Source organism: Dipteris shenzhenensis, chromosome 15, assembly GCF_047967505.1.
Source record: "Dipteris shenzhenensis isolate YYH24624 ecotype China chromosome 15, Dip_SZ_1.0, whole genome shotgun sequence".
In the NCBI taxonomy this organism is placed as follows: domain Eukaryota; kingdom Viridiplantae; phylum Streptophyta; class Polypodiopsida; order Gleicheniales; family Dipteridaceae; genus Dipteris; species Dipteris shenzhenensis.
This window is the reverse complement of record NC_141610.1, coordinates 50,957,881-50,971,410: the sequence shown is the minus strand read 5'-3', so window position 1 is coordinate 50,971,410 and position 13,530 is coordinate 50,957,881. Positions and strand designations below refer to the sequence as shown.

Here is a 13,530-nt window from a genome sequence, read left to right as displayed (position 1 = left end):
TTCGGCCCTAAACCCATCGCGGCAAAATTTTTGACAGCCAGGCGTTTCGCCCTAAATGGCTGTTTCGGGCGTTTCTAAGAAATATTTCTGCTAGAAATGTTTCTTCACGTTTCGGTGCCCCGAAACGCATTTTTTGGTGACACTGATTCCACCCACTCAGTTTGTTCGTCATCTTGGTTACCCTTTGGGGTGGGAACTCACTCGCTGACAACAAACTGATTGGGTTTTGGCTAAGCTTCGAAAAAAGCTTGAGCATTGGAAACTCGCAACCTGGCCTTTGCACGTTCGTCTTCAAATAGTGCAATCCATCCTTGTGGCATATATTCAATTTTACTTGCCATTGATCATGTTCACTAAGGCAGATCTTACATCTTTCATGTCTGTCTTTATGGAAATCTTCTGGCAATCCAAACATGGCAGAAAAAGTCTCAGGTTGCTTTCAATGCATCACATTTGTTCTCCCAAGAAGATGGGAGTTTCATCTTTTCTTCGTTTGGGTTCGCTACTGGGCACTATGGACTTTATGGACATACAGGAATTGTAAAGTCTTTGGTGATCCTACTTTCTCTCTGTTTGGCTTTTTTAGGCGTTCTCTGCAGCAATCTTTCTTAGATTGCTTGCAGACCCGCTGCATAGATCATGAGGTCTTTTTGGCATATACTAAAATTTTCAGTTGATGTAATTGTAGCACCTTATTTTGAGGTTGCTACTCATATAATATAATCAATCAAATATTTCACCCAAAAAAAAAAAGTGTGTGTGTTTCATGATCCACTCAAATGGTGGCGACAACACTTGAGGCGAATTTGGCATTCCAAGCGTCCTCTTCGACAATAGATCTTTTTCTGGTTTCCTTCTGGCCTTTTGCTCTCATGCCGGCGTATTGCTCTAGCTATTTGTCATCGTTGCCTGGCACCCAGAGAGTCTGTTTCTCATATTTTTTGGCGTTACCCTGACACATGTGACTTCATCGGCATACTTCAGCAGAGATTGCGGTTACGCTTTCCTCATACTACTTTCGGCAGGTTCTTCTGGCTTTTTGGGATTTATCCTCGCCAACCAGAGTTTGCCTTGTTCTTTTCCTGGGTTGGCTATTGGGCACTTTGGACTCTCTGGAAAGATAGGAACCATAGAGTCTATGGTGACCCTAGTTTTTCCAAATTTGTTTTCTTTCGCTGTTCTTTGCAGCAATCTCTTTTTGATTGCCTGCAAACTCACTATATAGAGTATGATGTATATTTGTCCTACACTAACATTTTCTCTTGATGTATTTTCCAGCTATGTATCTTTTAGCTTCCCAGTTTTGGGCTAGCTACCTTGTAATATAAAGCATTCAAAGTTTTCACCCCCAAAAAAAAAGTGTGTGTTTCACGCATTGTGTGTGCATTCTTAAACACTTCATTGGAGCGTTTGAGTGCCAAAACAACAAAAGAGGGCAATGATGAAGTCTGAAAAAGTATTCTTCCTTACAAGAATAAAAGCTATCCAAAACTTGCACAAAAGCAAACAAGTGTGCAAAGACATAATGGGAAATGTATGCACTATTCTCATCCATTACAATCAACTATTCCCAAACAAGCAGGGTGAAAAAATGGCTGAATCAAACTTACAGAATATTTGTCAATGTCAGATATAAGAAGACCGATTCAACTAATACTCTTCACAGGAGGCCTGGTGGCAGGCAACACAGAAAAATAATTTCTGGTCCAGTAATTTAAAGACCTGAAAATGTTTATAGGGACCTGGCCCAAAACATTGAAGGAAGCTACGGATTGCAATTGACACCTACAAAGGGAAAACCTTGGAAGCGGAGAGATGTTGATTTGGAATTTAGCTTTTATTCAATCTTACCTCTATGTTTACCTCTTACACTTTGGACGCATTCATTGCATAAAAGGACATCATGGCTAGAGCTGCTCCAAGAGAAATGTTGAGAACATTCACTAGATCATTATTGAGCTGCAGAATGAAGCATTCAATGCAAAGAGTCATAATTAGAACCCTTTTCTCAAATCAAAGGCAAATGATTCGCTGAATCAACATAATAAGCGGGAGGCTGAATCAACATAATAAGCGGGAGACAGCTAATAAACGGATGTACGAATTTACAAAAAGTCCAGGGACTAAAAAACATAGCTGCACAACAGAAAAAAAAAAAGAGAAAGGCTTAAGAAAATTATAAGAGAAATAATACACAACATTTTGCAAGGTCTTTACTCCCATAGATGGATATATACTATCTACAGACAATGACCAGTTCAAGTTCTGGTAACCATATAATCCGAAAACTCTTTTGACACACAGTCTTGCCAACTCAGGGTTTTCATATTATTCCTAGTTGGAATAAAATGGGCCATCTTGGTCGACAATCAACTATTAACCACAGAGTCATGACTGCTATGTGTTCTTGGTAAATCAATAATAAAATCCATAGAGGAACTTTCCCATTTGCCACATTTTCCCTCTGACAATCAAATTCTTGCTTGCTAGAACATTGTGTCAGATCTATGAGTACGATAAATACTTTTCCTATTTCTGTCCTTGTTCAGCACCAATTGTAGGTGCTCCACCATCAAGTACATTTACTTCATCTTGGAAAGTGTACTATTGTCACCAACTTGTTTGTCAACATTGTTGAAACTATAGGATGGTCATCATCAACCAATGAGACCTCCATTGGGCCCATTTCAATAACCCCTTCCCAGATTCAAAGTGAAGGGAATCATCTTCACATTTACTCTTTAAGGGCTCTAAGAATTCATTATGAAACTTAGTAAACCAGCTCAGTTACCATAAGCATCTGACTCAATGCACTGGCTACCACATTATACATCTCCAAATCAATGATACCCAAGCCTCCCAATGCATGCGGCATGATCATCGTCTGCCAAGCAACCTGGGCTCTAGTATTCCTCATGCTGTCCAATCTTACCCAAAGGAAGTTCCGAACCAACCGTCGGAGCTGCCCAATGCACCCTCTACGAAAGCACCAACAGGAGGCGATATACCAGGCCGTGGCAAGGACCTCGTTTGCCACTAGGGCAGGGCTTGCTAGGGAGAGTTCGGCTGAGCTCCAATACAGAAGCTTGTGCCGAACGCTCTCGAGGACCGGGGCGATCTATTGCCCTACTATAATATCAATACCCACCTAGCATCCGAGGTATCTCGCTTGAAGAAACCTATGGATTTTTTCCAGTCGATCTGCGCACCTGAGGCCTCACAATAGATAGCCAAGGCTCCCCTGACTCTCCCCAAACTCGCTATGGTGCCCTCTACATACAAGGCCGTGTCATCTGCAAACTCAAAGTCTAGCAGCTCCTCCTCCTGTCTGATTGGAGCCTCAACGCTGTGAGGCCCGCCACCTGTGATCTCAAGTAGTAGCCCAAAGCCTCCCCCATAAACAAGAAGACGGAGGGAGCGAGAGGGCAGCCCTGGCGGACTGAGCGAGAGAGAGGAAAGACCTCACCCGTGTGTCCACCAATAAGCATCTCACTAGAGCTCCCCGCATAAAGCGCAAAAACTCCTCTGATCCATCTATCTGCGAAACCCAATCTCCGCATAATACCCTCCAGGAAAGACTACTCCACCCTGTCGTAAGCCTTCTCAAAATCCAAGAGGAGAACGGCCAGTGGCTGTGACTCCTCCCTGGACCAATCCACTGCTCCTGAACGAACCCGATCTGTGTGTCGTGGATGATGTCAGTAAGATGGGGCCGTAACCGCAAACTCTAGACCTTGACGAGGATCTTGTATGCAGTATCAAGCAAAGTGATCGGTCTCCACTGCCAAATGTTTGACCTATCTCCCCCTTTCAGGATCAAACAAATCCACCCCCTGCTCAAGGACTGAGGAAGGGAGCCCGTGTCAAAGATCTCTTGGCAAGCTAGGAGGAAAGGGGTGGAGATGATCTCCCAGAAGTTTCGAAAGAAGGCCGGAGTCAAGCCATCCTCGCCAGGACACTTCTGGGTCGGGAGAGCCTTAAGGGCTTCCCAAAGCTCCTCATCCATGAAAGGCTCCTCTAGACTCTTGCAGAAATCCTGCGAAACTACCGTCGGAACGTGATCCCAAACTACCTCATGGGCCACAAGACAAGCTGGAGTCATCCTCTCCACCGTCTGAAAGAGCTAGTTGTAAAAACTTGTGGTCAGGTCTAAAATCTCTTGCGAATCAGTGTGCATGATGCCCTGCGGATCTCGTAGATGCTGCAATTGTGTGCCTGCCGATCGGGACCCAGTGGCCTAAAAAAACTGCTTTGACATCATGTACCCCTACTGTACTTACCGGGCTTAGGAGGAGTGATAGGAGAACTCAGCCCGCCGAATCTCCGTGTCCTGAAGCTCAAGGAGCGCGCTCTCAAACCTATCACTAAGCCGCTGGGAACCTGGGTCCTGCTCCTTGAGTCTCTCTATGGAGGCGAGGTCTCTCCGCAATGCCCGCTCGTGCTCCTGAAGAGCTCTCCTCCACCTAAGGGCATGAGGCTGCAGCTCCTCACTGTTCCTCTAGATCACGTCGGCCACCCACGAAGCTCAACCCTCGCAAGGTGCCGTCTCTGACTGCTGCCAAATCTCTGCCATGACGTGTTGAATCTCGTCTTGCAAAGGGTCCTCTCGAATGCGGACCCCCTTTTGGGGAAGACCTCGATGGGGCTCCTCTAAGTGGAGTACCGCTCGAGAGTGGTCTGACATCGTGGTGCTTGCCAGAATCCCGAAAGAGCCGCCTCCGTGTAGTGCTCAATCCCCAACATAGAAGCCGTCTAGCCTCTCAAGCAGTCCATCGTGTCTCCTTTGAGAAGAGGAGACTGCCAGGTATCCTGCTGAACTCTGGCTCTCGCCATGAGTCTTTGCCACTGATCATGAAAATGAATTGTGCTCCCAGGTGCTCCGCTCTGCTGCTAGCATCTCGAAGGAGGCACCGCCCTGCTTGTCCTCCCCAAACTCCAGGTTGTTGAAGTCCCCTCCAACAATCCAAGAGTCTACATCCAGAAGACACTCTGTCAGCCTTCTCCAAAAGTCCAGACAGTGCTGTCTGCACGCCAGGGCATACATGTTCAGGATCCCAATCCTAGACTATCCCATCCTAACTCCAATCCATACCAAGATAAGCTCGCCTTGATCATAAACCTTTGGAGCCACTCTCTGTGAGACCGAGATGCAGGTCCCTCCACTCCGTCCTACTGAAAGGGACCAACTTCCAAGCCTCTCCCCGGGAGGAGGTGGTGTCACTGCCTAATGTCTGATGCAAAGAACATATGCTCTGAATCAAAAGGATGTCCATTGTCCGCCTTATCACTGCCCTCTGTAAATCCTGTCGAAGGATTAGGTACTACGGTTAACTACAAGCACAGTCATGGAGCCCGTGCATGTTCTAACTCACAAAGGTCTAGCTCATGAGGACACACTTCTGGAGTGGCCAATAGTGTGCCTGATCAACCTTTGCCTCAAGAGGCAATCCGATAACTTCTACCTGAAGCTCAGCTGAAAGTTCACCTCAGCGCCATGGGCGTGCCAAAGGTCCAACCCCTGTGGCCCCATCCACTCGTCCATCACATATAAGATCTGATCTCCCAGCATAGCATCAAACACCACTAGGGACCACTTCTCCGAAGGTGAACTGGAATCCCCAAACTTGGTGTGTCTGGGAGTCCACTACGCTAATCGAACCCCCTTTCCGAGGCTACAAGATCACATGTGTTACCTCCAGGGGTAGAGGGTAAGAGTCCGAAATCTCTAGATAATTCCAGGATCCCAATCTCCAAAAGTCCCGCGGTAAGGGACACCCAAGCTGGAAATTGGGAGCTGCTGATCGGGAGGATGAGCCCCTTCCCTCTAGCTACCCCCCCCGGAATGGAGAGAGACGACAGGATGCTGCAATGAGGAAGCGGAAGGGGGCATTGTCTTACCCTTGCCCACTGGCAAGGGGGTCGAGGGGAGGGGAGGGAGGGAGGGGAGGCGAGGGAGGGGCGGGGGGAACCCAAGAGGGAGGGGGGAAGTGGAGAGGGAGAGGGATCTGGGGGAGAGGGGGGCGGGGGGGGGGGGAGGGGTGACCACAGGCCCCCCTCCTGTTCAAGCTCGCCAAGGCTCTGAATCTGCTCCTCCTCAACCACTGTTGGACTAAAGTCCGCAGCTTCCACCATCGCAGCATCAAGAGCTCCTAGAGCTCACTGCTGATATAAAGGTGAATGCAGACGCTGGACCTCCATCACGCAAGAATCACCTGGCTGAGCAGTGGCCCCTGCCGCTGGGGGGGGTGGGTCTCCAGGTATGGGCTCCTGTTGCTACTGCTCCTCCTCATGTGCCTCTCAAAAAATTATGTCTCTCTCTTTGCGTCTAGCCCTCTGCCCGCAACGCTTTTGGGCCTGTTTGCTTGGTTTCTTTTTCTTTTTAACCTGGGTCCAATCCCCTTCTAAAGGGGTCACCCAAGGGGTCTGAGACTCTTGCTGCTCCTATAAGGGTGCTGGGCTCTGGCCTGCTGACTCTTCCTATTCTACGAGGGTGGGGGTGGAGGAGCTTGGCCTTGGCCGCGGGGGCTATCTCTGCCTGGGTGACCCATCTGTCTGCAACGAAGACACTAGCCTGGTAACCCAGAAATCTCCACTCGCTGGCGAAGTGTCCCCCTTCAAGGGTCTCTAGGAGGATCAACTCTACGAGGGATTCTGAGCTCTCAACCACCAGTCTGATCCTGGGGACCCCGACATCTGCTACCATTGATGCGGCCGAATCTGGAGGAGTTTTAAATGCTTGTAAAGCCATGGTACCAAGGGAAGAGGTACACCATATGCCGGCCAAGGAGGATGGGGCTCTTCTCCACAAGTGTCGAGGCAGTATCAGGGGAGCTTAGCTGAATGAGAAAGACGCCTCTTCCATAGATGGTGACCTCCTGAATGTGGTCACCCTCTAGTGCCAAGCTCGCCTGGATCCACTCTCGCACCTGTCATCTTGTGGGTGTGAGGCCCACAATTTTGCCCACGATTGCCTTGTCCTGGAGGGATTGGACTGCTTGTTGTACCTATTGCTTGTCGGTTGGATAAAGGACCTTAACGGCTGTGGGATAAGAGGGTGCTGCCATAGAGCACAGTTACCAGGGAACGCCATTCCACCTTCCTAGAACATGGGAACACTGTTTTGAGAAGGCATACTTCACAGGAACGTCCGGGAACGTTTCCAAATGAGGAAAGTCCATGGGAACATTTTCAAATCGCGTTCCAGCATTCCCAAATGGTGTTCCGGTGTTCCCAAATCGCATTATGACTTCAGACAGGTCACAGGAGTGGTAAAAGTCGCTTAATTGCTGTTTTTGGCCATGATTTTGGAGTTTGTTGCTCCTACTTGCTCCAACCACTCAGCCCTTCCTCTCACCCACTCAGCCCCCTTGCAAGCCCCCATTTTATTTGAATATTTTGGTATGTTTCCTATCATATGACGTGGCATCCCTGTTCCCGTTCCCCCGTTCGCTCTTCCCGATACGTTCCCGTTCCGACCTCCCACGTTCCCATTCCATGGTAGCTATGCCATAGAGCCCCTCTGGCCAAACCAAAGGTCACCACCAAGATCTGCCTCCTCTTAACAACACAAATGCTCTTGCCGCAAATGAAGAAGAGGGAGAACCGGAAGGAAGGAGGCGAAGAGGCGGCGCACAATGAGGCGGAGAGGAGGAGATGAGGCGGGGGGGAGGGGGGGTTTGGAGAAGGCGGGGAGGAGGAGGCAGAAAAGGGAGGCGGGAAAAAAGCGGGAAGAGGCGGGGGGCAGCAGGGGAAAGCGGGCCAGAGATAGCAACAGGGGGGCGGAATGGGCAATGGGGGGACACGAGGAGTAGCGAAGGCGGAGGGGGCAGCAGAGGCGGAGGCGGAGGGAAAGGAGGCGGGAGGAGGCGCGGGCGGCGGAGGGGGGCAGCAGAGGCGGAGGCAGGGGCGGCGAGGGTGGCAGAGGAGGCGGGGTAGGAGGCGTGGGCAGAGGGAAGCAATGACAGGGGAGGAAGTGGGGGAGGAGGGGCAGCGAAGGCGTCAGGGAGGAGAGGCGGAGGAGCGAGGAGGAGAGAAGGCTGAGGGCGGGCAGCGGGAGCAGCCAGGCGGGCAGCTTTCCTGAACCTTTCCTCCTCTTTGTATCTGACCATCCATCAGACATGATAGTGCATCCATATCTCCTCCATGCTGCCTTAATAGACTGAAGCTCCTTTTCTACCTCAAACCGCTCTGCATGCAGGTCTGAAGTGCGCAGTGTCTCTGAAGATAGAGGCTTAAATGATGGCCCTGCATCTCCCCCTGCTTGCACAAACTCCATAAATGCAGGAGTCCAAGCAATATTAAATGGCAGATCGCACTCGTAGAAGAACCTGCGATATGCCCTACGAGCATTTCTTGATAAAACTGCAGCCCACCCAGCCCGTAAAGTTCCTGCCCTTGCTGCTCTGCTTTTCCCCCTTGCTAAATTGGATGGGGCTGCATGCACATCTGTAGATACAACCTCTGTAGGTAATGACCTAATGTAATTGCTGATGACGGAAGCACACGTGGCATTCTAGATGTAGCATTCAATGGAAGACTTGACATGGGACTCCCAGGATGAGATCCATGCACTAAAATAGCATGGGGAGCCTCAAGTCTCTGTCTCTTTGATATGCCTAGAATGCCTCCCAAAACAAGAAGCACATCATCTGGGACATCTCCTACACAATCATTTACTCGCCTTCCAGAGATGCCAAGCAAGCTCTCACATGAGGCGCACTTCCACAATAGGTGGGGGAGTGCTTGCAACTCCACTTCCTTGTCCCAGAAGCACCATAAGATTCCTCCACATCTACCTCCTTCCAAACGGGATCTTTTGAACGGCCCATTTTCTTCCCTTGTGAATCAGAAACCTCAGATAGCCTAGGCCTTAGAAGGCTGAATCTGTGAGGCTGTGACTTGTGCATAGTACATACAGCTCCAATCACTAAGAGTGACAACATTGAACAGATAAGAGGAAAGAGTTGCTATCATAATGCACCAAAAAAGATGAAAGGTGACATGTCTCTCAAGTAGCACTGCGCATACCTGATAAATAGTTTGTCAGATATAGGCAGGTTCTAAGCTTTGCAGGAGAGAACTCAATTGACAATAGAGATATAGGTATGTCTAAGCTCTGCCTACAACAACCCATTCACGGTGAGGCTGTAGCTTGTGCATGCATGCATCATTGAAAGGACTCAGAAATTACGTGAAAGAAGAGTCGTACATCACCATATAGACAAACCGTACACTTTACGGCAGAATAGTACGGACTTGTCAGGGCTCCATGATCGTCGCACTATGCTGGGAGTTCACGATTTTGATGGGCGTACAGAAGAGTAGCGGGATGATCAGGTCGACGCAAATGTCTAGAAACCTTTGAAAAAAGCCCCAAATCACAAGCCTTTGGATAAGCCCCAAATCTTCATTTGCCCGAATCACGTGCACAAAATTCTGAGAGACGTTTCGAAACGTTTCTTTTCCAATGAAACGTGTTTTGTTGTGACTATGAAACAAATTTAGATTACAAATAGGTAAATAAAATTCAAACAATCAGAATTTTATATGCAAGCCTTTTTCTAATTTTGTGCACCTTCCATCCTCCATCAAAAATGCTATCTCTATGCTCCATTCCTTGATGTTCTCATGAATACTCTAACACTTGGCTCTGCAAACTTTATGTTGGTGAGACATGGTGTCGCCACTAAGAACAGTAGTTCTCTTAACCCATTGGTTGATGCCGACTCAGGCTAGTCCTCCCTCTTCGCTTAGTCTGCCTTCTTCTTTCTACAATCGTTAGCAAAGTAACCCATTGGTTGATACCGACTCGGGCTAGTCCTCCCTCTTCACTTAGTCTGCCTTCTTCTTTCTACAATCGTTAGCAAAGTATCCACGCATGTCACCATAGAAGCTCTCTCTCTCTCTCTCTCTCTCTCTCTCTCTCTCTCTCTCTCTCTCTCTGAAGAATGCTATTCTCACCACAGCCAAGTCAGTTCTGGGGTACAAAAAGAACAGTAAAGAGCGTAAAGAAAGGGCTACCCTGTAATGACTGGTTTGATGCTGAGTGCAAGGCAGCTAGGAATGTACTGAAGGGGATTCCAATGGGAGATGAGAGAAGAGCAGCTGAGAAACAGTTACATGCTCTCATACGCCAAAAGAGGCGTTCGTATATTGAGAAAAAGGAATGGACAGACGCAATTGACTTTGTCAAGCAACCTAGAAGAGCATGGAGAGGAGTTAAACAAAAGCCAAATGACATCATAGGAGATTTTACAGAAAAAGAGATGTTTGAGTATGCTCAACAGCTCTACACCCATCCTAAGGCTCGGCCCATGGTAAGCATGTCTCTCTTTGGCAACACTCAAGGCTTTTTCTCATTGGAGGATGTACAAGATGGCCTAAAGAAAATGGCAAACGGGAAGGCTGCAGACACTCTACATCTCACGGCAAAACTTATTAAGTGGACCAACGAGCACACGCAAAGGCACATACTAATGGCATTAAACCAAGCATTGGTATATGGCTTCCCGATAGAATGGCAAGAGAACTGGATCAAACCAATTTACAAGGGGGGTGACTGCGATCAATTATCAAACTATAGAACCATTATGGTATGTTCCACTCTAGCCAAGCTACATAGTACAATAGTAGAGGCAAAGTTGAGTATTTGGGTAGAAAAGGAAAAGAAGAGGGCAGTGGGACAAGCGGGTTTCAGGCCCAAACACTCTACGGTGGATCACCTAGTCACCCTCCGAGTTTTGATGGAGGAAAGCTGCCTCAAGGGGAAGCCACTCTTTTGTTGTTTTATTGACTTTAAAAAGGCATTTGATACAGTGCCCAGAGACGTGCTATGAAAGAGAATGCAATCCATAGAAGTGCCCGAGGAGATAAGGTTCGCTGTCTTTAGACTTTATGAGAAAGTAAAATGCCAGCTGAAATGTAAGGATGGGATGTCACAAGAATTCTACACTAATATGGGGGTCAAACAAGGATGCCCGCTCTCACCCACCTTGTTTGGTTTGTGCATTGATAGACTTGAGGAATTGGTGCACAAAGAAGCATGTAAAAGAGAATTGTCCAGTCTTAACCTAGCAGGTTTTGGGATTTGGTTGTTTCTTTATGCAGATGATGTGGCTGTTTTCACTGATAGTGAGAGCAAGATGCAACAAATGATGGATATACTCGGCATATTCTGTTCGGAAAGTGGGCTGGCTGTTAATGTTACCGAAACTAAACTCATGACAGTCAAAACTATACAGCCAAGCAACCCCCCCTCAATCTCATACATGGATCAACCAATTGATACAGTGCACTCATTCAAATACCTAGGCATTGAAATTCCGGCCAATAATAAATGGAGCAGCTGTGTGCAACGGATACTTGATGCAAGATGGGGAAAGTATTACCAATTTGAAAATGACTGCAATAATAGCAATACAAGAAGATGGCATGTACGAAACATGATTTTTGGGGCATATGTGATACAGACAGTGCTCTATGGAGTAGAGGTGTGGGGTGGGAGTATACCATCCTCGAAATGGAATGATTTGGAAAAAATGCAAAATTCTTTTATTAGAAGACACCTTGGCATCAAGGCTACTACACCCTACTCTCTGCTACTTCTAGAGACAGGATGCTTACCCATAGAGTTACATGCTTTAAAGAAGGTACTCAGATACATTACAAAGGTCAAAGGCATGGATGCTGAAAGGCTGCCAAAGAGGGCATGGGGAGAAAGTCAAAAGCCCCAAAAGACAAACAAGAGCAAGATTTTGGCATCTCGATGGGCACTAGATCTGAGAAATTGGTTCAGGAAGTGGGAGGTAGAGGAGTACTTGAACTACTCACCAGAGGAGGTAGATGAAGATGCTTTTCATCGTGACCTGCTGAATGCACTACACAGGAAATGGCAAACAACTAAAAATAGAGATAAGTTCGAGTACTACTGCAGATTTATCAACCCCCATGATTGGCCCACTTATACGGCAGAGGAGTCAGCCACGCAGAAGTACATTTGCACACCTATGGCAATGCATAAGCGGAGGGCTTTGGCTTCACTTCGCACCCGATCACACCAGCTGCAAATTGAAATAGGAGGATGGAAAGACATGCCAAGAGAGAGCAGAATATGCCAATTATGTGACCAGGGTATGCCAGAAACAGAAGAACACATGGTAATGATATGCCCTTACTATGCACACATTAGGAAAAAGTTCAGCTCTCTTCTTGAAGGACATAACAGACTGGCTGATTTGCTACATAAGGCGTCACCCTCAGCTTTAGGAACATTTGTATCTAAGCTTTTCAAGCACAGAAACTCACCTACACATAAAGGTAGTTTCTCTTATTACCCTCCCCTTTGAGGGAGGAGTCTTTATGTATGTAAGGTTTTGTATTGTTTCAGGTCCCATAGGCCGATTTTTGGTCTTCAGAGGACGATAATCTATTTTTCTTCTTCTTCTTCTTCTCTCTCTCTCCAACTGTACCCTGTAATAGTTGGTACAATGATGAGTGTAAGGCTTTACGCAGTCAACTCAGATTCGAAACCAAAAACAGTCTTCCGAGCGCACCAGATACACTACGTGAATACCGTAGACTGGTACAGAGGAAGAAACTAGACTTCGTTCGTCGGAACGAGGAGAAGCTACTGAAGATTTTGATTAGTAATAACTCTAAGACTTCTGGCGGAGATTTCTAGAAGGACGGTCCCCTCCGCCACTCACTGACACTCAGATATGGTTTGATTATGCACGCACACTTTATGACATCCCAAATCAACCAGTCCCTAATCTCTCACACATGCCTCGCCCCACATCCTACACCCGCTTCACTAGAGAAGGGGTAAAGGATGCCGTAATGAAACTTCATCATGGCCGAGCAAAGGATCATGAGGGGTTATGCACTAAGTTCATTGCATATGGGATTAACCTCCTAGCCCTGATCTTAGCAAAGCTTTTTAATGAAGTTATTTGTTTGGGGTTTCCACACACTTGGACCATTAACACTATCTCACCCATCCACAAGGCAGGGGATCCCATGAGCCCGGAGAACTATAGGACCATTATGATTGGACATGTCATGTCCAAGATTTATGCATCAATACTTGACTCCGAGGTTAGCAAACTTGCAGAGTGTCGAGGACTTAGAGCAACACGACAGGCCAGATTCCGATGTGATCATGGAGCCATGGACCACATTCTCACGCTCAGATGTATCATCCAGGAGGTGAGGTCACGGAAGCAGAGGGTTTATTGTTGCTTTGTGGATTTTCGCAAGGCATTTGACATGGTTCCGAGAGCTCGCCTCATACGGCGCCTACAGGACTTGGGTTATGACCAGGAGATCATTTGGGCTGTCATGGCACTTTATGAGAGAGTTTCAAGCAAAGTTCGGACAGGATCCGGGTGGACAGACGAGATCATGAGCACCATCGGGATCAAACAAGGGTGTCCTTTGTCGCCTACCTTCTTTGGCCTCTACATTGATGAGCTTGAGACAATGATGCAGACACAGGGGGGTATAGGTTGCTCTCTTGTGGGCACGCTGATC

The 13,530-nt window shown here is 47.6% G+C and overlaps 1 protein-coding gene across 1 annotated transcript in view; it reads right to left on the bottom strand.

The window, feature by feature from the left end:
* Window positions 1-1,552: 1,552 nt before the first annotated feature.
* Window positions 1,553-13,530, bottom strand: part of LOC147893941 (integral membrane protein (Protein of unknown function DUF92, transmembrane)) — a 69,737-nt gene continuing 57,759 nt past the window's right edge. The window contains exon 5 of the mRNA XM_087386118.1: window positions 1,553-1,959. Within this exon, the coding sequence (XP_087242244.1) occupies window positions 1,867-1,959 (93 nt within the window). The 3' untranslated portion in view covers window positions 1,553-1,866. The remainder of the gene's footprint in view (window positions 1,960-13,530) is intronic.